This window comes from Suricata suricatta, chromosome 12, assembly GCF_006229205.1.
Source record: "Suricata suricatta isolate VVHF042 chromosome 12, meerkat_22Aug2017_6uvM2_HiC, whole genome shotgun sequence".
In the NCBI taxonomy this organism is placed as follows: domain Eukaryota; kingdom Metazoa; phylum Chordata; class Mammalia; order Carnivora; family Herpestidae; genus Suricata; species Suricata suricatta.
Window position 1 is genome coordinate 75,606,274 of NC_043711.1, and position 23,513 is coordinate 75,629,786.

Sequence of the window (23,513 nt, forward strand, 5' to 3'; positions counted from 1 at the left end):
GTTTTCTTGAGATAATTAAGACTCCCCTGCAGTGCTGCAGAACAATGCAGACAAATCCTGTGAACATTTATCTACTGTCCCTCAGCCTACTTCCAACTACAGAACACTGGCATTGATAAATCCAACATTATTCCGATTTCTCCAGTTTACTTGTACGCATTTATGTATGACTCTACAATTTTATCACGCATCTGGGTTCACCCATCCACGACCACAGTCAAGATACAGAATCGTCCATTGCAAGGATCCCGCGCATGGCCCTTTTCAAATCACGCCCACCCCCTCCCCCTTCTGCCCACCCTAACTCTAAACGCTGACGTCTACTAGTCTGTTCTCCAATTTCTAAAAATGTTTTCACTTCAAAAATATTACGTAAATGGATGATAGTATGTCAACTTTTGGAATTCATTTTTTTCCCCCCATGAGCTGAATTCCCTGGGAGATTCATGCATCCGAGTTGTTTGGTGTCTGGATACTCCATTACTCTACTGATGCGTGGTATCACTGGGATGGACGTACCACAATTTGCTTAACAATCCCCTGATGAAGGGTATCAGGGAGGTTCAAGTTTTCTGCTATTAAGATGAAACCTACAACAAACATTCATTTATGGGTTTTTGCACAAATGGGAGTTTTCATTTCTCTCAGATAAATGTCCAAGAGTGCAAATGCTGGCTCATATGGTAATTGCATGTTTAGTTTTACAAGAAACTACCAAACCATTTCCCAGAGTAGCTGTGCCATTTCACACTGGCAATAGCAGTGTGTGGGTGGTCCCGCTTCTCTACCCCTTTACCAGCATTTGGTGGTGTTATCCTAGCCATTTCTGTAGGTATCGTGACAGTTTTAATTTGTACTTTGCTGATGGCTATTGATGTTGGACGTATTTTCACGTGCTTATCTGCCATCTGGATACCTTCCTTCAGAGAAATGTCTCATGTTTTTTGCCCCTTTTCTACTTGAAGTGTTCACTTTTCTACAGCTGAATTTTGACAGTTCTTTTATACTCAAAATACCAGTCCTTTGTTAGATAACAGACTTGCAAGTATTTTCTCCTGGTGTGTACCTTGTCTTTTCATCCTTTTTATGTGGGCTTTCAAGAAAGTAAATTGAAAAAAAAATTTTTAATGTTTATCTTTGAGAGAGAAAGAAAGAGAGAGAGACAGAGCATGAGCAGGGGAGGGGCACTGAATCTGAAGCAGGCTCCAGGCTCTGAGCTGTCAGCACAGAGCCCGACATGGGGCTCAAATCCATGAACCGTGAGATCATGACCCAAGCCAAAGTCGAATCCTTAACTGCCTGAGCCACTCAGGCACCCCGCAAATTTAAAAAATGTTGATGAGTTCCAATTTATCAATTCTCTGGCTTTGGTCTATTTCATTTCAATCATTTCCATTTTTTTTATAACTTGTATTTCTCCACTGAATTTTCTATTTTTTTCACTTGTTTCAACAGAATTTATAATTGATTGCCAAAGCGCTTTTATGGAGATTGCTTTAAAATCCTTAGCAGGTAATTCCAGTGTCTGATTCATCTCAGTAATGGTATCTGTGACTTTTTTCATTCAACCTGTGATTTTTGGTTGTTGGTATGATGAGTAACCTTGGCCCTATTTGAGTCCAGCCATCCCGTTTAGGTTTAGCACACAGGTCACGGCCTACTTTTGCATGGTTCCAATGACAGCTTCATTTTCAGAGCCTCTGCTGTTTATCTTGGTCTCCTCGGTTTATCAGGTACTGTTGAGGCTCCCACAGCTCCCTCCTGAAACTGCCTCTAGGAATGACCCCTCTAGGTATCTCTTGGTGGGGGGTTGATCTCAGACCCCCTGCGAAGAGAAGGCTTTCCAGATGGGCTGCTTGTTGTAGTGGGATTCCCCTGGTTCCAGTGCCTCCAGCTGCCCCAGTGTATGCAGGAGGGTAGGGAGCAAGGGGAATATCAGGCCCACAAAGATAAAGGGGCTTCTCAGGCCAGGTCACTTCTTGTGTCGGCACAACCCCTTCACTAGTGCTCCTTGGCCACTTGGGTCTGGTTTAGCAGAGGAGTGACGTTTCTGGCCCAATGGAGGAGAGGGCTTCCTCTTGCCACTTACCATTATGGGTTTTGCTATAGATTCCCCCTTGTTGGGTGTGGGGCTGTCCTGGTGATGTGGGATGACCCAACTTGGTCAGTGCTGCAGAGAAATGAGCCTACCCGGGCCCCTTCTTGTTGCTAGGTTGCAGGCTGAAATGCACCAAGGTCTGATCACCTTCCTCTGTTGGGTAGGAGAACAGAAGGCACTTGCCTCTCTGCTGTTCCTTCAGTCCTGGGCCCGAAACCAATTCCTCTTCTTACCACTGCTCACTATCTTGACGGCCTCTCACATTTCCAGGGTTTATAGTTGTACTTAGCAGGAGTAATGAGTATGTCATCTTATCAGATCAGAAATCCCAAAAGATTTTTAAAAATCTCATTACCCTTTAATGCTACTATAATTTCATCAAATAAAGCAAATTTAAATCCTTTGGTCTTATCTTTGCAGAAGAGCGCAACTTTTTCTTGGCAAATGCACAAAGCAAAATCAGATATTATTCTTTATGTTTGTATTTTAGCCTGCAATCAATCAAGCACGAGAAATGAAAAGGTGTCCTCAAATTATATAATGCATGGGACTTAACATTGGTGGCCTTAAGACAAGTTAGCGTCTCAGACTTCAAGGAAAATAATCTCTAATAACTTGAATTTTTATTTCTAGTAGGCAGAAAAGCTCTGCAAAGAATGAATTATAAAGGTTTAACACACCTGGTACACTTAAATTCTTGTTCTCGGTAAGGCTCAGGAATATGCAAAATGTAGCCACTAGAGGGCAGTAGACTCAAACACTGCCTCATGCAAGCAATTGCCAAACACCATCTCCAAAGTTGTAGACTCAAGAGCAGCTGTTTGGGTTTTACTGGCTAAAAACATGGAATATTATTTTAACCCATCCTCCCTCAAATTCGACTTCTAAAATGGCATTGGCCGATGAGTAACTTCCTTATATCTTCACTTACACTGTGCTTAACATTCCCTAATAGTTTCTTCTTTATAGAAGAAAATTCTGAATCTAACAACTCAGTCCAAGCGCATCAATAAGTGTGCACTGGGGACTAACTGAAGGACTCAGCTCAACAGTTTCTGGAGTGGCCTGGAGTTGACCAGAGAGGAAAGAGCACATTTCAAGGACGGGAACCACGCAGCTGAGGCATTAAGGCCTGACTCAGCATAAAAACAAGCCCAACAGGCGCGGCAGGCCTGTGTCGATGAGTAGTTAGACACCAGCTAGGGCCTGTATTCAGCTGGCACACACCTGCACATTGCCTGGTGCCTTACCAGTTACCAAAATTTGGCAATACTGCTGAATTCGTTGTTAAATATCTTGACCGGGGGCGCCTGGGTGGCTCAGACGGTTAAGCGTCCGACTTCGACTCAGGTCATGATCTCCCGGTTCATGCGTTCGAACCCCACGTTGCACTCTGTGCTGACCGCTCGGAGCCTGGAGCCTGCTTCCAACTGTGTGTCCCTCTCTCTCTCTACCCTTCCTCCACATACACTCTGTTCCTGTCTCTCTCTCAAAAATACAAACATTAAAAAAATTTTTTAATGTTTTTATTTATTTTTGAGAGAAAGAGAGAGAGATAGCATGAGCAGGGGAGGGTCAGAGAGAGAAGGAGTCACAGGATCTGAAGCAGGCTCCAGGCTCTGAGCTAGCTGTCAGCACACAGCCTGACGCGGGGCTCGAACCCACGAACCGTGAGGTCATGACCTGAGCCGAAGTCGGACACTTAACCGACTGAGCCACCCAGGTGCCCCTAAAAAACTCTTTTTTAAATATCTTGAACAAATGCTCTGGATGTGAGATTATTCAGGGCCCTGAAAATGAGGCACAGGAGCCTTCACTGGGGTTGGAAGGAAGATGAAAGTGTACAATGATATCTCAACAGGATTTAAATAGAGGAACGTAGCAGAAATGCTGTTTCAGGAAGGCCTCTTTGGCAGTATGGGTCTCCTGCCAGATCTCACCAGGGAAGGCAGGGAGGGAGTTTTTGTACTCCTATGTCTGGCTTAGGTGACAAGTTGTTGTTTGTTTTACTACCACTTCATAAGAAATAGCTAGATGCCGCTTGCTCGAGACACCAGTTCAAGACAGATGACCTGTGTTTATTTAGAGAGACACAGCCCAGACTCGCCCGCTTTTGGGTACCCAGACTGAAATGACCAAGGCTTTGAGGTTTTCCTGACTAATACTCTCGGATTCTTATCAGCTCATTAGTTTCCTAGAAATTGCTCTGAAGTCTCACGTCCCTTGCCACTAATATCCTCCTCCAGGGCATGAACAGCGACATGGCAGTTGGGCATACAAGATGATGGCAGAGAAGTGCCCGTTAGGCTTAGCTCCTGGGCAAAATCAGCAGCATCTGAGCCAGGGCAGGCTTAGTCTAGTGGGCAGGGGGGTGGACGACGTGTGCCCAGGAATGAAGAACAATCATAGGAGGAAGTAGCGTGGAATAAAGGCAACCCCTTGAAAAAGCCTGGCGGAGAAGAGCAGGTTAGTGATGGGCCAAAGCCAGAGGCAGCTGCAGGGTGAAGTGGGGGATCCTTTATAAAAGTCAGGCTTCAGCCCAGGTCCCTGTCCTTCTCAGCTGGCTTTTCCAGTGGTCCCTTCCATCTCCTAAAACTGAGGCCACTCATCCCTTGCCAGCTATTCTTCCAGAGGTTACAATGGTGATGCTGACCTGACCTTGAAGTTGGGACCTTGCCACTCACTGATAAGGCCACCTGCACACCGCCTGCCACCTGCTGGGATTGCTGGGCTACAACTACCCATGAGCATCCAGTGAAGGGAAGGAAAGTGGTCTTAATTATATATACTGTTCTAAATTTTTTAATGTCTATTTGTTTATTTTTGAGAAGGTGAGAGAGAGAGTGAGGGAGGGGCAGAGAGAGAAAGGAAGAGAGAATCCCAAGCAGGCTCTACGCTGTCAGTGCAGAGCCCAACATGGGGCTCAAGCCTATGATGAACCCTAAGTTCATGACCTGAACCTAAATCAAAGGTCGGCCCCTTAACCAACTGGGCCAGCCAGGTACTCCGGACCCTACTTATAAATAGAAAATCAAAATTCAAGACCTTACACAGTTTTGAGAAACTGGAAGTGCAAGATGGTCAGTCCAGAGCAAATCAGGCTGGGTGATCTGATTTCCCTGAGTTTAGGACCATCCACCTCAACCATTTCACCAGTTGGTAATGGTGAGATTACCAGTGACAACCTCTCCTATATTTACTTTGAAAACCATCTCTGTCTCACAAGAGACAACTCTGAAATGTTTACAACAAAATAAATAGCTTCCCATGCTGTATAATCTTCACCTAGTGATATCAGAATGAAGTTCCCTTTGTGGTGGACAAACCCGAGTGCATTTATTTCTGCTTACCATAAGCTATCAGCTACAAAGCTATTAAATATAAAAGTGGCTGACTTCCATTTGATCCTAGCGTAATCCCTGCTCCCATTAGGATATCTTTCAGATATCATTTCCACTTAGTTCTTGGGAAGCTCTAGGTGATCTGGTCCAGTTTTATTTATTTTATTAAAAAAATTTTTTTAATATTTATTTTATTTTTGAGAGAGAGAGAAAGAGTACAAAATGGGGAAGGGCAGAGTGAGAGGGAGACACAGAACCCAAAGCAGGCTCAGGCTCCAAGCTGTCCGCACAGGGCCTGGCACGGGGGCCCGAATTCGTGAATCACAAGATTATGACCTGAGACAGAGTCAGACACTTAACCCACTGAGCCACCCAGACACCCAATCTGGTCCAATTTTTAACAATCATAACAAGTTTTATGAGTAATAAATGGTATAGCACACAAAACTACTGCAGAATGGTAGACTGCACAGATTAATTAAAATTAAGATTGCTTTTAAATATTTAAGTCTGAATAAAATAGGATCAAAAACTTAATATTCCTCCCTCAAATTTCTCCCCTCCCAAAATGAGTTATTTGATGTATCAGGCTAACAAACTTGCCTAGATTCATTTCTGGGCAATACCTTATCTCAGTGATATCATCGGGTTATTTTCCAGTTTAGAAAAAGCAACTTTTTTCCCCAATAAAAATATGATATAGAACAATCAATGCCTTTGGGCTCAGCCCAGCTCTGCCATTTACTGAGTAACACTGGGCAAGCTTCCCAATGTCCCCACGTCTACATTTCCTTATTTATAAAATAGGGTTGCTTTCCACTTCTCAGGTTTGTGGTAAGAATTAAAAGTCTTAGTCTTTGTGAAACACTTAGCATGGAGCCCATCAACACAAAACCTGACAGGCACTGAGCCTGCCATAAACGGGAGTGATCATATGCACGTATTCTAAGACATTCCGGCATCTAGCTCTGCGGAGAAAACGAACCATAGGACCTTCCTTGGGGCTGTATGTGCAAGCCAGCATGAGTTCAGGAGGCATGGCCATGAGGAAGAAGGAGGAGATAAGACTCCTAGATGATAGGAATGGCTCCATTTGGAGAGGTCAAATTGGGGGGTAGGGTGCAGAGAGGGGTGTAAGAATGTGTAGGTGTGGAAACCATAAATAGGATGCATTTTTAGGAACATCAGAAAGACAGAGCCTCCCAATCTCCCTTCTACCTGTCCTTGATTCCTGAAATTAATCCATTCCTTCAGGCTAAAGCTAGGTATTCTTAAATGAAGACCATCCTGGAAAAGCTGACACTTGAAGCTATAATTAGTCATTTGTCTCTAAGTTTCAAATTGTTTTTTTGGGAGGCTTTGAAGGGTGATGTATGAAGGCCCTGGGCACCGAGGAATAGGGTGGAGGCAGAAGCAAGGAGAAGAGAAAGTGAGAACTGGGACTCCAGAGGGCATGAGCACAGAGTGGCCCACTTGGATTTGGGGTGCATGTCACACACTCCTTGTGTTCGCTCTGTCCTGGCAGAAGTGGGAGAAGATTTCTATCACTGCAGAATAGTCGTAACTCACTTTGCACACTTTGCACACATTAATGGCTGAAAGTTGGGCCATGTCTCGATCAATTACACATTTTGACTTTTCTGGGAGGCAGACACAATCTGACAATCTTCTCCAACACTTGATTGTGCTTGGGGCTAAATTCAGGCTTCACCTCATTCAGTGCTGCCTATGACGTCCACTCCTTATACATGGAACTTTCCAAAGTTACTCATAACCAGCCTTAAGCTACATGTGTGGGGAGTGGAGACGGGATCAGAGAGGTTTTCTGTTGGGATCAACTTCAGCCCTACATCCATACAAGCCTATCTCTTACTGAAATAACAATAGCAATTAACATTCACCCATTCATTCTTCATACAAGTATTTGAGTATCTGCTATCCTGGAATTTATATTCCAGAGCAGGGAGACAAATCAATTAACAGTCAAATCTAGGGTGCCCAGTGGATTCCTGCCGAGGCGAAGAATAAAGCCGGGGAAGGGTAAACAAAGGAACATCAGCAGATGGAGGGTAGCTGGCTCCTAGAGGTGAGAAGCAGAGGCCCCACACAGTGAGGACAAGGAGAACAGAAGAAGGTCAGGTCAGAGAGGTGGCAGACCCAGGGCCCGGAGAACATGGGCACCACAGGACTTCTGCATTTGCTCTGAGACAGATGAGAAGTCATAGGGGTTTTTGGACTAACATGATCTGATTTGCATTTTAAAAGGATCCTCTGTGGTTGTGTTGAGAAGAGATTGTAGGAAGTTAAGGGCAGGTATGGAAAGAGCTGGTTAGGAGTTTGTAACAATAATCCAGAAGACAGACAATAGTGGCTTGGACCAGGGTGTTAACATTGGAGATGGCAGAACTGTTTAGACTCTAGATTTACTCCAGCAGTAAAGCTGACAGTGCTGGCCTGGATGTGAGAGAGGCTGAGGGTGACTTCTAAGTTTGGGCCTAAGTCCATCTGTTGATGGATAAAAGTGCTTGGTCAAGATGAGAAAGGGTCAAAGAACAGGCGAATGTATATGCAGGGGAAGGGATTGGGGATGGGGTAGAAGAATTAGCAATTTGGTTCAGGACATATCAAATTTCAGAAGCCTAACAGAAATCTAAGTGATGATGTCAAGTACACAGAGCTCAGAGCCATTAAGAAACGTGTCCCAAGTCCCAGAGCCAGTAAGTAGCAGAGCTTTGGGTCCAGGTCTGTGGACCTCCAGGTCTGGACTGGTCAATGAATGGGAAAGACAAGGGCTTTACAACTAGAGACGATCACTGACTATGTCAAGGAATCATCATTAAGCTTAGATAATATACTTTTTGGCAATTCAGCCAGGGAAACTTGTAGAAAAGTTTTTTCACAAATGCACAGTATATTTGGCCCAAGGAATACTGAGCTCCCTACTACTATCACCTATGACATATAACAGGCCCACATTGCTACATTCTGAAGTTTTAGTTTTTATTTTATTTTTTACTTAATTAATTATTTTCTTGAGAGAGAGAGAGCACATGCTCATGTGAGTGCACGAAGGGGAAGGGCAGAGAGACAGGGAGAGACAGAATCCCAAGGAAGCTCTATGCTGACAGCACAGAGCCCAATGCGGGGCTCAAACTCATAAACCATGAAATCATGACCTGAGCTGAAATCAAAAGTCAGATGCTTAACCGCCTGAACCACCCAGGTGCCCTAACTTTCTGAAGTTTTAAAAGAACAAAACAGAATTGAATTTCACCCTCTCCCTGTTGAACCTCTGAATGCAGCTGGATGGAGATTAGAAAGGTCTTCAGACAAAAAGGCCTCCAGGAAAGAGCTCCTTGTGTTTATACCAGGGAGTTTGTCCTTTGAAGTCTCTCCCTACAGTTGTGCTTAGATAAGATGTTTTCTACCCAAGACAATGAATCATTCCTCAGAGAGGTGCTATTGGAAGAGAGAGAAACAAATGACCACATACCTGTATGTATAGGGGGGGGGGGAGGGTGACCAAAATTAGCTTGTTTTAAACACTGCTTCTTACCTGGATCCAGATCAGAAGAGCAAGGACTAGAAAAGGCTTCTACAGAACTAAAAGCCTCACTGTTGGGCTCCTGATGGGGTCTCTGCAGCACGTAATCTCTTATGTCATAAACTGTTGGCAAATCCAAGGCACTGCTCTCCTCAGACTGGCTGCCTGGAGTGACTTCCTGGGTCGCCATAGTCCTGCCGTGGAAAAAATAATTCAATGCAAGAGGCATTGCCTAAGAGAACCCCCGTTTCAGTCACAGCTTAAAGGACTAACATCCCAGTGCCTTAAAGGCCAAACAACAGTTTGGCCAGAATACTTTACTTTCCCATTAGTAACAGTCTTCCTTGTCCTTACTGTAAACCCAACAAATACTCTTGACACAGAAAGAAACCATGAACATTTTCAGCTGGAGAACAAGCCGCATGTCTGGTCTGATAAGGATGAAATGTGCAGCACACGATAATCCAAGGACTAAAAGAATATGTAATGAGAAGAGAGACGGTCTATGATATCTTATGTGGAAAAAAGATTGCTAAACAACAGGTAGATTGTTGATCTAGGTTGATCAAAACTTTATAAAACACAGAATCATGTGTGTGTGTGTGTGTGTGTGTGTGTGTGTGTGTGTGTAAGTGAGAAATATACAGATCACGAGCTTTAAAAAAAAAAAAGGCATCTAGGGGTGCCTGGGTGGCTCAGTCGGTTAAGTGTCTGACTTTGGCTCAGGTCATGACCTCATGGCTTGTGAGTTTAAGCCCCGTTTCAGGCTCTGTGCTGACAGCTCAGAGGCTGCAGCCTGCTTTGGATTCTGTGTTTCCCTTTCTCTCTGACCCTCCCCGGCTCACACTCTGTCTCTTTCTCAAAAAATAAACCTTAAAAAATTAAAAAAAAAAAAAGCATCCAGAAAAATACATCTCAAATTAACTTCAATGGTAATTAATTCAGTGGTTTAATTTCTGACCAGTGAGATGATAGGTGACGCGTATTTTTATCTGTGGCCTACTCGGACATGATTCAGTCAGTGATTTAACATGCCATGTATACAAAGGTGAATGTAATAGACTCTTCCTTCAAGTTGCTCACGGTTTGGGATGATCCAAATGCAGCAACATACTATGTAAACACAATGACAAGACAGAGAAGAACCCAAAAAGGAACAGTTAAGTTTTCTGGAGAAGGTCACCTCCAAGCACGGGGCAGGGCAGACCAATGCCTAGGGGACCGCGCGAATACCAGTAGAAACAGTGTGGGCATGGGGTGTCAGGAAGTTAAAGTGAGAGTCAAAAAACAATCATACATGTGTAACTGGGGAGAGACAAACCCTGTGGTTTTAGCTGGATGGCCATGGGACTCTCCTGTCTCCAGCTTAGGGAAGGATGGCAAGGCTTGGTTGTTGATAGCAACTTGGATGTACAAATGTTCCAGCTGAGTTCCAAAGACCACAAAAGTGGTTTATTGAGTTCATCACTTGGACACTTCTTGTTAAAAATCAGGTGTTCCTAAAAAAATAAAATAAAATTAGATCTTCCTTACCTTCCCTCCCCCAGTAGACCCTGGTCTACTTGTGGGTGCTGGATTCTCTGCTGGAGGATTCTTTACGGTGCATTCAGCTCTGCCCACCTCTCTATAAAATAATATGGGCCTGGGGAGATCCTAAACCCTCTGCAACTCTCTGCCTCATAAGTTGTTGTCATCAACAAATCATATTGTAGCCAACATCATGACTGTCCCAGGCCACCATGTGCCGTGCAGAGGAGTTTACATGGTCAAATCCGCAAAATCGGCAGCTGAATTTATAGGCTTCAGCCCAGTGGCCAACAATCTTAGAAAGCACAGGAATTCATCCACCTGCCATGGTCCTGGTGAGAGAGGAGGAACATGTGAACTAGGGTAGGCAATCAAGAGCAGGGGGAAGATTAAGAACATATTTAGGAACTAAAATGAGAGTAGAACTGAATCACTGAACAGACTAAGATCCTAAAGAGAAAGAGAGTCAACGAGAATGGCAGCTTCGAGGACTGGGTTGTTTTATCTAACTGGGTTGGAGAAGATTAGAGAAGGAATAGTTTTGGAATTTGCAATTTCTGTAATTCCAAATTACGGAATACGGTGCAGCTGTTAAGATGACAGTTGGAACCTAAAAGAGCTCAAAGACATATGTTTGAATGAAACAAGCAATTTCAGAGTAACAGGAACAGTATAATAATAAGATAAGATTTATACAGTGCTCGTTGGATGCGGAGCATTGTGCTAAGAGCAAGAACAGCCCCATGAAGCAGGTAATCCTCCCACTACCCTCATTTATAATCAGATAGTCAGACACAGAGAGAGCAGAGTAACTTGTCCAAAGAAACTCATCTAGAAAATACCAATCTGGGAAGAACCCAGCTCCAAGACCTCCCAGCCTCCTGTGTCTGCACAGTCCAAACAGAGTACCAGCCTATCAGGCAAAGATAGGGGGTGTATAAAAACAAATCAACACAGAGGCCTGGCAAGATTCTTCTTGTTTGAGGACACCCGGTCACATGCTGTTGTGGACATTCACTCCTGTAGACACTGAGCCAAGAGAGCAAGCAGCTGACTGCTTCTGAAAGAAGCAGAGGGATCAAGGTTCCCGAAGAAGCAAGAACATCCTGTCTCTTCACACATATTACATTAGCCAACCAAGCCTGAAGTTTCAGCAAACACCTCCGTCACAGGCATCTGTGTCTCTTCCTTCTCCCCTCGTGTTACCAAACACTGCTCTGGAGGCTTCTGGAAGGGAAAAAACAGGTCAGTGAAGGACAGCAGTCCTGCCTGCCTGCCTGAAAAGGAGTCTTGACATCGACCATCAAGCAAGACTATCATTAGTGATACAAGCAGCACATTGATATGATACCTGTCTTTTCTTTAGAATCATTCTAAATGTTAAATGTCAAATACATCCCAAACTGAGCATTTGAACAAAAAAAAAAAAAAAAAAGGAAGAAAGGCAGGAAGAAAAAAGAAAGCCTATTGAAAGGCAGAATCTGTTTTTTTACAGAGTAAAAAACTGTACATCCAAAACATTCTTTGGAATTCTGAAGTTGCACAGGAAATAGTAAGTATTAAGTATGGATGAGACCCTTCCTAGGGTCTACAACCCCCTAAGCTGACAAGTATGGCGCAATGATGATCTCTGCCCTAAAATTCTAAACACATGGTTCCACTTTCTTCTCCAGAAGAGCTTATTTTCCTCTCTTAAAAGTACTTTGGGGGAAAAAAAAAAGTACTTTGGGGTGCCTAGCTGGCTCGTCAGGGGAGCATGTGGCTCTTGATCTCAGGGTTGTAAGTTTGAGCCCCACATTGTGTGAAGAGATTGCTTAAAAGAATATTTAAAAGAAAAAAAAAGGCTGAGGCACCTGGGTGGTTCAGTTGGTTAAGTGTCTGGCTCAGTTTTGGCTCAGGTCATGATCTCATGGCTTCATGGGTTCAAGTCCCCACTGGGCTCTGTACTGGCAGTGTGGAGCCTGCTTGAGATTCTTTCTCTCCTTCTCTCTCTGCCCTTTCCTCACTTGTGCTGTCTCTGTCTCTCTCAAAATAAATAAATAAAACTTAAAAAAAGAAAGGCTTGGGGCGCCAGGGTGGCTCAGTCGGTTAAGCCTCCGACTTCAGCTCAGCTCAGAGCCTGGAGCCTGCTTCCGGTTCTGTGTCTCCTTCTCTCTCTGCCCCTCCCCCTCTCATGCTTTGTCTCTCTGTATCAAAAATAAATAAAACATTAAAAAAATTTTAAAAAAAAGAAAGGCTTTAATTATACAATCTAAGTGTTCTTTTCCAATTCTGGAGGGGCACAGGCACAAGAGGTCTCTTGGTACATCAAAACCTACTTACTGAGCAAAGACAGCCATTCTCCCATGACTACAGATTCTTACCAACCTACAAATCCAAGTCAGACAGGATCCTCAGATTAAAAGCTGTTTAGCTTCATCTCTTTTTTCATCAAAGGTCTTCCTTCCCAACATTTTACATGAAAAGTTTCAAACAGAAAGAAAAGTGGAGAGAATTATCCGATGAACATTCCTATAGCTACTGTCTAGATTTCACAATTAACATTTTACTATGATTTTCTTTATCGCAAAACTATCCATCTATCCAAGTCTCTATTCATCTGTCAGTTTTTCCTTTTATATATATTTCCAGTGACACATAACAAAAGGTTCTGAGTTAGTGCATGATACGATCAGTTTGCATTTCCAAATGCCCACGCTGTTGGCTAAGTGAAACGTGAGTCAGAGGAGGGTGAAGGAGGAGCAGGGAACACGGCTGGGAAGCTCTGCAGAGAGATCTACAGATACACAGGGTCTCTGAAGTTAGAGACTCACTTTTTAACTGGGTCACCTTGGGCAAGTCACTTAATGTCAGTCACCTCTATAAAAATGGCTTGATAACTATGCTTACCTCATAGGGTTGTCACAGGAAATATATGAAATTAATGCATGTACAATACTCCGTAGAGAATGCATGCTCAGTAATGTCTAGGTCCAATAAGTGAAATAGTAATAATTAAAAAACAATTTACAGGCTTCCATCTTCCCAGTCTACGTCCCATCCATTTGCCCTCCTAGTTCCCATTCAGTAGCCACCTTACTTCTTTCATTCTTATTCAGTATTTTATGGTCCATTATCTTGTTAGTACCCTAAACTTCCCTTTCTGAACCATTCCGTTCTCTTATCACACCCTTGACAAAACCCTAGCCCAGATGAACTCGATTTATCTCCCCACTCTGCAGGGCTAGACAGGGGCCACTGAACAGAGCAAGCTGGCTCTCTCTAACAGAATAAACATCAACCTGAAATGGGCTGTCTGGCCACATGAATCTTGAGATGTTTATCTCATTACTTCCTCTTCCCCTCTCTTGACTCTTGTGTTTTCTCCCACCTTCTTTAACTCAGGCGCTTCCCATCTGTTACACACCTTCCTGCTCTTTTCAGTAGCTGTGCTCACTTCCTAATTGACAAAGGAAACAGAATCCAGCAGGAAGGAACTTCCTCCATTGTCCTGTCAAGCAGAACAAAATGTCCCACGTCTGCACTCCTCTTCACAACAGAGAGCCATCCCTCCTGTGGCAAAATCCAACCCCTCCACCTGCACCTGAAATCCTGCTCTCTAGACCTTTCAACAAGCTCTCAGTGATAACAGCCCCTTCTCTCACTTCTGTCCCACAGGATCTTCGCTTAGATTTTCCAATATGCCCAAATTGCTCCCATTTTCAACAAAACCTAGTATGTAAGAGAATGTTCTTATTCTTTGGAAATGCCACTCAAATATTAATTGGTAGGGGTAATGATGTGTACAACATACTGGCAAACAGTTGTGTGTGTGTGTGTGTGTGTGCGTGTGCATGTGTGCGCATGCACACACACGTGTGTGTCAGAGAAAATGATAAAGTAACTTGATGGAGCAAGTATAGACAGCTGGTGAACCTGGAAAATGTTATCTGCGAGTTTCTTGTACTAGTCTGCAATTTTTTGAAGGTATAAAATCATATCAACATTAAAAGTTGTCAAGAAGTGAGGCCTGGGTGGCTCAGTCAGTTAAGTGTCTGACTTTCAGCTCAGGTCATGACCTCATGGTTTGTGAGTTCAAGCCCCTCATGGGGTTCTCTGCTGTCAGCACCAAGCCTGCTTTGGATTCTCTGTCCCCTTCTCTCTCTGCCCCTCCTCCAGTTGTTCCCTCTCCCTCTCTCTCTCTCTCAAAATAAATAAACTTATTTTTAAAAAGTTATCAAGAAAGTGGGGTGCCTGGGTGGCTCAGTTGGTCAAGTGACAGACTCTTGATTTCAGCTCTAGTCATGATCTCATAGTTCATGAGTTGAATCCACGCTGCTTGCTCAGGATCTCTCCCTCTCTCTCTCTCTGCCCTTCCCTAGCTCCCATACACAAACTCTCTCTCTCTCTCACAAAAAAAAAAAAAAAAATTGTCAAGAAAGAAAGAAAAGTGAAAAGGAATTCTTTGACACCTGCCCTCCACAGCCAGTCTCCTCTCCTACCCACAAAATTCTCAAGAGTCTAAATTGGCTCATTTCCTCATCTCCACCAACTCTGTGGCTCATCCTCCATTCCCAACTGGACTTCCTCCACATTTAGCCCAAGGTTCTCTCCTCTTCTTTCCTCTTCTGAGACATTAATCACCATCCAGAAATTTCTCTCTGACCCAGATCCTCCAATGTCAGGCCCCACTGCTTTCCAGGATTCAAGCATAATGACTTTCCTTCAGGTTCTCCAATAAGCCCCACTTCCTCCCACTGCACTTGTCATTCCCTCTCCTAAATAGCTTTTCTAAAAAATGGAAGAGGAGGGAACACTTCCCAATTTACTCTAAGCTCAGCATCAGCCTGATACTGAATCAAGACAAAGACATCACAAAAAACTACAGACCAATACTATGAATACAGACACAAAAATCCTTGACAGAATACTAGCAAACCAAATGCAACAAAATACAAAAAGGATTATACTCCATGACCAAGCAGAACTTATCTTAGGAATTCAATGTTTTTCTAACGTCTGAAGATCAATCAATGTAATATATTATATTACAAAAAAGGACCAAAAAAAAATGAATAAGGGACAAAAACCACAACACAGACATTCACACAGAGCATTTGATAAAGTCAAACCCTCTCATGATCAAAACACTCAACAACTAGAAATAGAAGGGAACTTCCTCAATCTGATAAAGCGTATATTTTGAAAAAAATGCACAGCTAGCAGCATATTTTGTGTTAAATGTTTTCCCCCCAAGATCAGGAACAAGACAATGTCTGCTCTGATCACTTCTATTCAACACTATACTGTAGGTTTTAGCTAGCAAAATTAGGCAAGAAAATGAAATAAAATCTACTATATTAGAGAGAAGTAAAACTATTTCTATTAGCAGGAGATGTGATCTTTGTATAGAAAATCCCAAGGAATCACTTAAAAAAACTAGTAGAACCTTTAAACAAGATTGCTGGATACAAGAACAATATAGTAAAATTATATGCAAATGATTTTACAATAGCAATAAATACATAAAAATATTGTGTAAATATTTACATACACTAGCAATAAACAATCCTAAAATTAAATTAAGAACATAACTGCATTTACAATAGCATTAAAAAAGATTAAGGGGTGCCTGGGTAGCTCAGTCAGTTGAGTGACTGTTGATTTTGAACCCAGGTCACGATCTCACAGCTCATGGGAATGAGCCCTTTGATGGACTCTGTGCCGACAGTGCGGACCCTGCTTGGGATTCTTTCTCTCCCTCTTTCTGCCCCTCCCATGCTCGCACTCTCACCAAAAATAAATAAACATAAGTAAAAACAATAGTATCAAAAAATAATAAAATACTTAGGAATATAGTTAACAAAAATGTGTAAGACAGGCAGAATAAAAACTACAAAAAAATTTTTTTGATAAAGGGGCTCCTGGCTGGTTCAGTCAGTAGAGCATGTGACTCGTGATCTCGGGGATCTAAGTCAGTTCCATGTTGGTTGTAGAGATTACTTAAAAATAAAATCTTTTTAAAAAGAAAGAAATTAAAAATCTAAATGAATGGAAAGACAGCCAATATTTTGAGATGGCAATATGGCTTGAATCAATCTACAGATCAATGTAATTCTTAGCTGCATCTCAGTTGTGTGTATTATTTTTTCTATTTGCAGACATTGACAAAAGTGCTTAAAAATTTCATACAGAAATGTAAGCAACCCAGAGTAACCAAAACAACGCTGAAAAAGAACAAAGTTGGAAGTCTCATATTTTTTATTTCAAAACTTACTAAAAAAGTCACACTAATCAAGACTGTGTAGCACTGGCAGAAGGGTGGGTGTATAGATCAGTGCAATAGAAGGAGAGTCCAAAAGTAAAATCTTACAATTATGGTTAGTTGATTTTGCCACATGGTGCCAAGACATAGGAAAGGAAAAGGACAGTATTTTCAACACTGAGATAACTGGAGGGCCATATACAAAGGTGCCAGCACTTTGGAAAACAGTTTGGTTGTTCTACGAAAGGTGAAACGGGGTTACACTTTGACCTGGGAAGTCCACTGCTAGGCATATGCTCAAGAGAAATAAAAACATATGTTCACACAAACTTTACACAAATGTTCACAGCAGCTTTATCCATAATAGACAATAAGTGGAAACAATCCAAACGTCCATCAACTGATGAATAGATGAGTAAAATGTGGTATATGCACACATGGAATATTTTTCAGTTTTATAAAAGAATTAAGTTCTCATACATGCCACATGTATACTTAATGATAAAAACCTAGCATTAAAAAAACAAGAAAACAGACTCAAAATCTTTCGCTTGCCCTAAACTCCACAACCAATCAGGAATCGCCTAATCAGCACTAGTTAGGTAATCTGCCAGATAGAACCTTGCCATCCCCTAAAGAGAACTAACCATGCAATAAATAACCCGCTTTTTTGGCCAAGGATTACTTCCTTGTTCCTGCTCCCTCCTGCCTATAAGTCTTTCATTTTGTTCAACTCCTCAGAGCTTCTTTCTACCTGCTAGACTGGATCCTGTCCAATTCAAATAACTTTTTTGTTCAAATTAACTGAGAATTTTAAATATGCTTCCGTTTTTCTTTTAACACTAGTAAATAAAGACCACATGTTGTATGATTTTATTTGTATCAAATGTGCAAATTAGCAAATCTATAGAAAGTAGACTAGTAGTTGCCTAGGACTGGAAGGGTAGAGAATGGAGACTGCTAATGGGCACAGGGTATTTCTTTGGGGTGATGAAAATGTTCTTGGGGTGGGGGTTGAACCTGGTGGCTAAGTCAGTTAAGCATCCTGCTCTTGATTCTGACTCAGGGCTCAGGTCATACACAGGTAATGATCTCAAGGTTCACGGGCTGGAACCCCTGGATTCCATGGCTCTACAATGACAATAGAGCCTACTTGGGATTCTCTGCTCCTGCCCTGCCTGAGCATGCACATGTGCGCTCTCTCTCTCGCTCTCGCTCTCGCTCTCTCTTTCTCTCTAAATAAGTAAACTTTAAGGAATAAATAAAAATAGATTGTAGGGATGGCTTCACAGTTCTGGATATATATGAAACGCCAATGAATTTTACATCTTAAACAGGTGAATTTTATAATAGATATTTATATCTTTAAAAAGCTGCTTTTTAAAAAGAGGAAGAACCAAAGATTATCCGGTCACACAGTCAGCAAATTTAGGGGATTTCCCCAAAGAGGTGTCTGCAAAGGCCACTCGTTGTTGGGTGGAGGAGGGGGTGGGACGGAGAAATTGGAAGCGTGCCAGGGGAAGCCTCCATAACTTCCCAATTATGAGACTGCTCTGACACACTGCCCAGACCTCCTGCCTATTCCCAATCTCAGGGCACTCCTCGCTCCACAGAGACAACTGATAGAGAAAAATTGCAAAGTCCCCTTTACACTCACCGACCGGCAACGGCAGCACATCCAAATCCGGAAGCAGATGCGCCATACTTGTTATGGGAAAAGCGGGTTTGAAAGGAAGTCACTGGAGCCACCTTGGCTGAGGGCAAGTAAGGGCAATGGAATGTAGCTACGGCCATCTTGACTGAGGGCACTGGCCAAGCCCGTGAAGTTTTGCGCCCTTGACTAAACCTTTCCAAAGGCTTGTTGGTAAATGCTTGGTGGACGTTAAAGAGAACAGGAAAAAATTTTAATTTTAAAGTTTTAGATGCCTACGTTTTAAAAATCATAAAGAGTAGAGAGAAATTAGTAAAGAGAATGAAAATATTTTAGTATGTTGCAAGCAACTTAGGCATAGACTGCTGCCAGAATTCAGGATCACAGAAAGCAGACTCAAGGTCATTGTCCCATGTCACCATCTTCTTGAAAGAGTTCCCTACACTTACATCCTCTTACAGATGCCTATCTTAGAATAGAATCCCTTAAACTAGGGAGTCTTCACTTGAGAAGAATTTTTAAGTAACACGAGCTGAGGTTTGCCCCACCACATGACAAATTTGAAGGCAAATTTAAAGATAGAATCGGAAGTAAAAACATACTCAAACAAACCTAACACACGAACTGTAAATTTCACTTTCTCTTCCAGCATTGGTAATCAATGTGTACAGATTCAATTTTCACCTTTTTTCATGTAATCTATCTTATAAAAATATTATTTTTATTATTATTGTTTGAGAGAGAGAAAGAAAGAGAATGCACTTGAGCTAGGAAGTGAGAGAGGGAAAGAGAGAGAATCTTAAGCAGGCTCCATGCTAAGCATGGAGCCCCAGGTGGTGGGAGAGCTCCATCCCAGGACCCTGCGATCGTGATCTGAGCCAAAATCAAGAGTTGTCGCTCAACCAACAGAGTCACCCAGGTGGCCTAAAAACGTTCTTCTTAAGTAACATAGATTGTGATTAGAGATAGCCTGGAATAATACTAAGTTACTTTCCTGTTTGTTTCATAAAATGACAAACTCAAATATAATTAAATGAAATGAATTATCGAGATTATTATACAACCATTAAAGATGATAGAAAATACAGCAAAAGGAAATCTGAGACATTCATTGCATTCTCAGGTTCCATGTTTCTTTGGTCTCTTCGAATCCCCATTTCTGTCTTTTTTTTTTTTTTTTTTTTTTTGCATTTCTTAGTGTTGACATTTTTTAAGATTTCATGTAATTTATTTTGTGGAGTGTCCCTCAATTGGTGTTTGTCTGATGTTTTGGCCTGGTTTCCAATGGCATTGAACATTGATAATCATGCCCTCCCTCTGGAAAACTTTTGTTCCTGGGTTTCCCTGATACCACCTTCCTATTTTTCTTTTTCCACTCTCAAAAATGTATCTAAATCTTCCTTATAAGCTCTTATTCCTCTTTGTTGTGGGCCTCTCTCAGGATTCTGTCTTCAATCTTCTCCCTCCCATCTATGCAGGTGATTCTCAAACCTTTAAGCCTACTCTCCTCCTGAGATTCAAATCAACCTGTCCTTTAGCCACCTTTCATTCACACTTCCCCCACCTCTCAGTCAACCTGCTCCCACCCCAGTGTCTCTATCTTCAGTGAACTGGACCATTTAGTTGCCAAAGCCAGACCATTTGTCTCCTCCTTTGTCAGCAAGTCCTGTATGCAACTGTAAGAACCAGACTGATTCCACGACAGGCTTCAAGTTTCCCCTCTGACGTTGGAGGCCTAGGTGTTGGTTTCTCAGAATCATTAGACAATAGAAGGGCACACATTGCCCAAGGCAGGAGGAACCACCCTTATAACACCCAATCAGGAAAGTCCAGCTAACACCCTTAACATTTCTAAGACTAGTTACACCCTACGTGAGGGTCCTGGGTCCTGGGTCCACTCTGTGATTGGTTAACACTCTAAATGTTGTGATTGGGTCACTATACCTGTGTCACAATTTCCTGTAACTCCCCCTTCCCAAACCAATAAAGGCCCTACCCCTCCTTTGTTCGGGGCTCTCAGCATGGACCTACTGCCCTGGTAAAGCCTGTGAGCCTGAGTTTAGGCCTGGCCAGCCTAAGCCTGTAATAAAACAGCCCTTTGCTTTTGCATGCGTGACTCAGTCTCCCTGGCGGTCTCTGGTTTTGGGGGACGATAATGAAATCTTGGGCATAACACAACTATAATCAAATCCTCCCCTGCTGATTCTTTCTCTTAAAAATCTACTGAGTATCTCTTAATTATCTCCATCCACACAGCAACTGAGTACAGCTCACCATTATCTTTCACCTGGATTACAACAGCTTTCCAACTCTCCTGTAGCCAGTTGTTTTTTTGTTTTGTTTTGTTTTAATGAAGTGGAGTACACCACTTCCTTACCCTCAGGCTAAAGCTCAAACTTATTCACTAGACTTAGACGATCCCTATCCCTTATCTCCCATTACTATCCCCAACCTTCCACCTGTACACTATTTTCTTTTCCTTAAATACTCTGTGCATGCTTGCTTTACAAAAATTTTTTAATGTTTTATTTATTTTTGATACAGAGGGAGACAGAGCATGAAAGGGGGAGGGGCAGAGAGAGAAGGAGACACAGAATCTGAAGCAGGCTCCAGGCTCCAGGCTCTGAGCTACCTGTCAGCACAGAGCCCAACACGGGGCTCTAACCCTCGAACGTGAGATCTGACCTGAGCCAAAGTCAGAGGCTTAGCTGACTGAGCCACCCAGGCACCCCTGTACTTGGTTGCTTTAGCCTCTGAGCTTTTAACCTATACAATTTGTTTCCTTAGGAACTCTCTTCTTTGGTCTTTCTCATCCTTCAGACCTGAGCTTTAGGGAATTCTTCCAGGAAACCTTCTCTGATTTTGCAAATGAAAGTAAGTTGTCCCTCCTAAGAATCCCTGCATTCCTCCATTTACCCTGATTAAATTCCTTTGCCCTTTCTGTTTCTCCCACTAACTGTAACTGCCTTGAAGGCAGGGATCATGTCTATTTCATACTTGTAGTCCAGATCCCAGCCCAGTGACTCAGAAAGCATTTTTATTGCATGAATGGATAAGTCTCTTCCCAGGTGTCTCCCATTCCTCACTGCCATCTTACTCAATCCTTATACTCTCCAAGAAGTCTCAAAAACATACCTTCCTCCTGATTTGTTATCAGTGAAACAAGCCTCGGAAATTTTTCCCATTGCCACCCTTTCCTTGAAAAACACATTTGTTGGGGCGCCTGGATGGCTCAGATGGTTAAGCGTCTGACTTCGGCTCAGGTCATGATCTCACGACTCGTGGCTTCCAGCCCCCCATTGGGCTCTGTGCTGACAGCTTGGAGTCCGGAGCCTGCTTTAGGTCCTGTGTCTCCCTCTCTTTCTGCCCCTCCCCTGCTTGCACTGTCTCTCTCTCTCAAAAATAAATAAACATTAAAAAAAATTTTAGAAAAACACATTTGTTTGCTTAAAAACTGTAAGATTTAATAGATGGAGGCAGAGAGGGGAGGAAAGAAAGAGACCAAGTTATGGAGCCAAGAAAGCCTTTATTGGGATCTGCGATTCCCTGGCGAGGTTCTGTGACCCCGGGAGTGGGGAGTCAGGGAAATCGAGTCTGGTTTGGGAAGGGTGGGTTTTTTTTATGGGTGAGAGACTTCCGGTCCGGTCCTGGGAGGGCAGATCACCAAATAAGGGCATTTCAGGGACGTGGCGGGATGGGATAGGTTGCCTTCTCTGTCAGGGTGATGGGAAGCTGGGGCTTCATGATTGGCTGTTTTCAAACTGGCGCGGGACTTTCCAGGTCTGCAGGTGAGGGGGGAGGGTCGTTGGTGCACGATGTTTTCCTCCAACCCACAGCAAAATGGCCGCTTGGTCGCCATCTTAAGGTAACTCTTACATAAACTAATTCTTATCTATTCTCTTGTGGCCTTTCCATATTAAGTTTTATCTTTCTGATGGGTTTCCTGGAGCAAATTTCTGAATTCTGTTTCTTTGCCATATAACATGCCTCTGACCATTCCTTCTTACCACTTTCAATTGGTTAGTGCATAAGAAATGAAAACTAATTGAAGTCATCATCAAAACAAAATAGGGACTTTAAGTCTGCAGAGACAGAGAAATTGAGATTTTATTGCATTCCAAAAGTAAGGTATGAGTTATTTCTGTTCCCCTGCTGTTTTGCCACTGGTTATATAATGGCTGTAAAAAACTGGGTTATGTCACAATCTTATGAAACCTTTATATTTAATGGTTGATTTTTCTGCCATCAGCTAAGCTAGCTGCTGCCAAATCTCTTTCAGCAGAAAGAAGTCACTTTAGGTGAAAGACCAGAATAGTTCTTTCAAAGTGGGATGCTGCTGTTTGCAGTTACCTTATCTATCTTTGTTATTCTGAACCTTGATCTAATTACTCACCCATCCGGGGCTTTAGCATTAAGAAATAAGAAAGAAACCTTACAAAAGTTCAAGACTTAAGTAGTTGATAAGTCTAAAGGTATCCTATTGCTTTTCATTCATGCAATATTATAGAGCCATAATTAGGCAATAAATAGATTCCCAAGGAAAAAAATAGATGTATCAGATAGGCTCTAAGCTCCTAGATTAAACTGGAAGATCCATGAAAGTGAAGGTGTGGGTTTTATTTGCCAATAGATACCCAGCACTTGGACCGTGTATATTTATCATGAACAAAAGCGTGGGCCTTAATTTCTAAAGTCAGTACTAGCACAGTGATAAAGACTTCTGACCTATAACCCGAAGACACTCTAGACTATCTATAGTCAAAGGTGAAGAAACCTGTGCCTTTCGCACAGAGTCAAGAGGCGGACCTTTAGTCCTAGCGCTCATTAACCACTTATGTGGCTGTAGCCACTTAATCTCTGTGAGCCTCGAGTTCTTTCTCTGTAAAAAGGGAACAATAAATGCCTTCCAGGACTACTTAGAAAGAAATGAAACTGCTTGATGGAGGAATTGACAGACCGATGGCCAGCAATTCTAAATTCACTTTCCTCCCAAATGAGTGATTTGAAGAAGGCCAAGTATAATGAAAGAACAATGTCAGCAGAGAACCAAGGCAGTTTGTAGAGGCTGTCAATTAAAACATTGATGATATTTATAAATCTAAAGAAAT

General features: G+C 42.5%; 1 protein-coding gene across 10 annotated transcripts in view; it reads right to left on the reverse strand.

The window, feature by feature from the left end:
* The window catches only part of SHLD1 (shieldin complex subunit 1), a 76,517-nt gene extending 58,062 nt beyond the window's left edge, over positions 1–18,455 (reverse strand). For 7 of the 10 annotated variants that reach the window (XR_003901347.1, XR_003901346.1, XM_029918538.1 and 4 more), the window contains exons 1-3: positions 18,412–18,455; positions 10,305–10,482; positions 8,996–9,177 (exon numbers count right to left, since the gene is read on the reverse strand). Coding sequence is in view for 8 of the 10 variants with exons in the window: in XM_029918538.1 (XP_029774398.1) it covers positions 8,996–9,173 (178 nt within the window). In the remaining 2 variants the exon portion in view is untranslated. Of the gene's footprint in view, positions 1–8,995; positions 9,178–10,304; positions 10,483–10,516; positions 10,843–11,637; positions 11,738–12,873; positions 12,949–13,399; positions 13,568–18,411 lie in introns of those variants that run through there. The other 3 variants (XM_029918540.1, XM_029918539.1, XM_029918541.1) reach the window with 3 other exon arrangements.
* Positions 18,456–23,513: the final 5,058 nt, after the last annotated feature.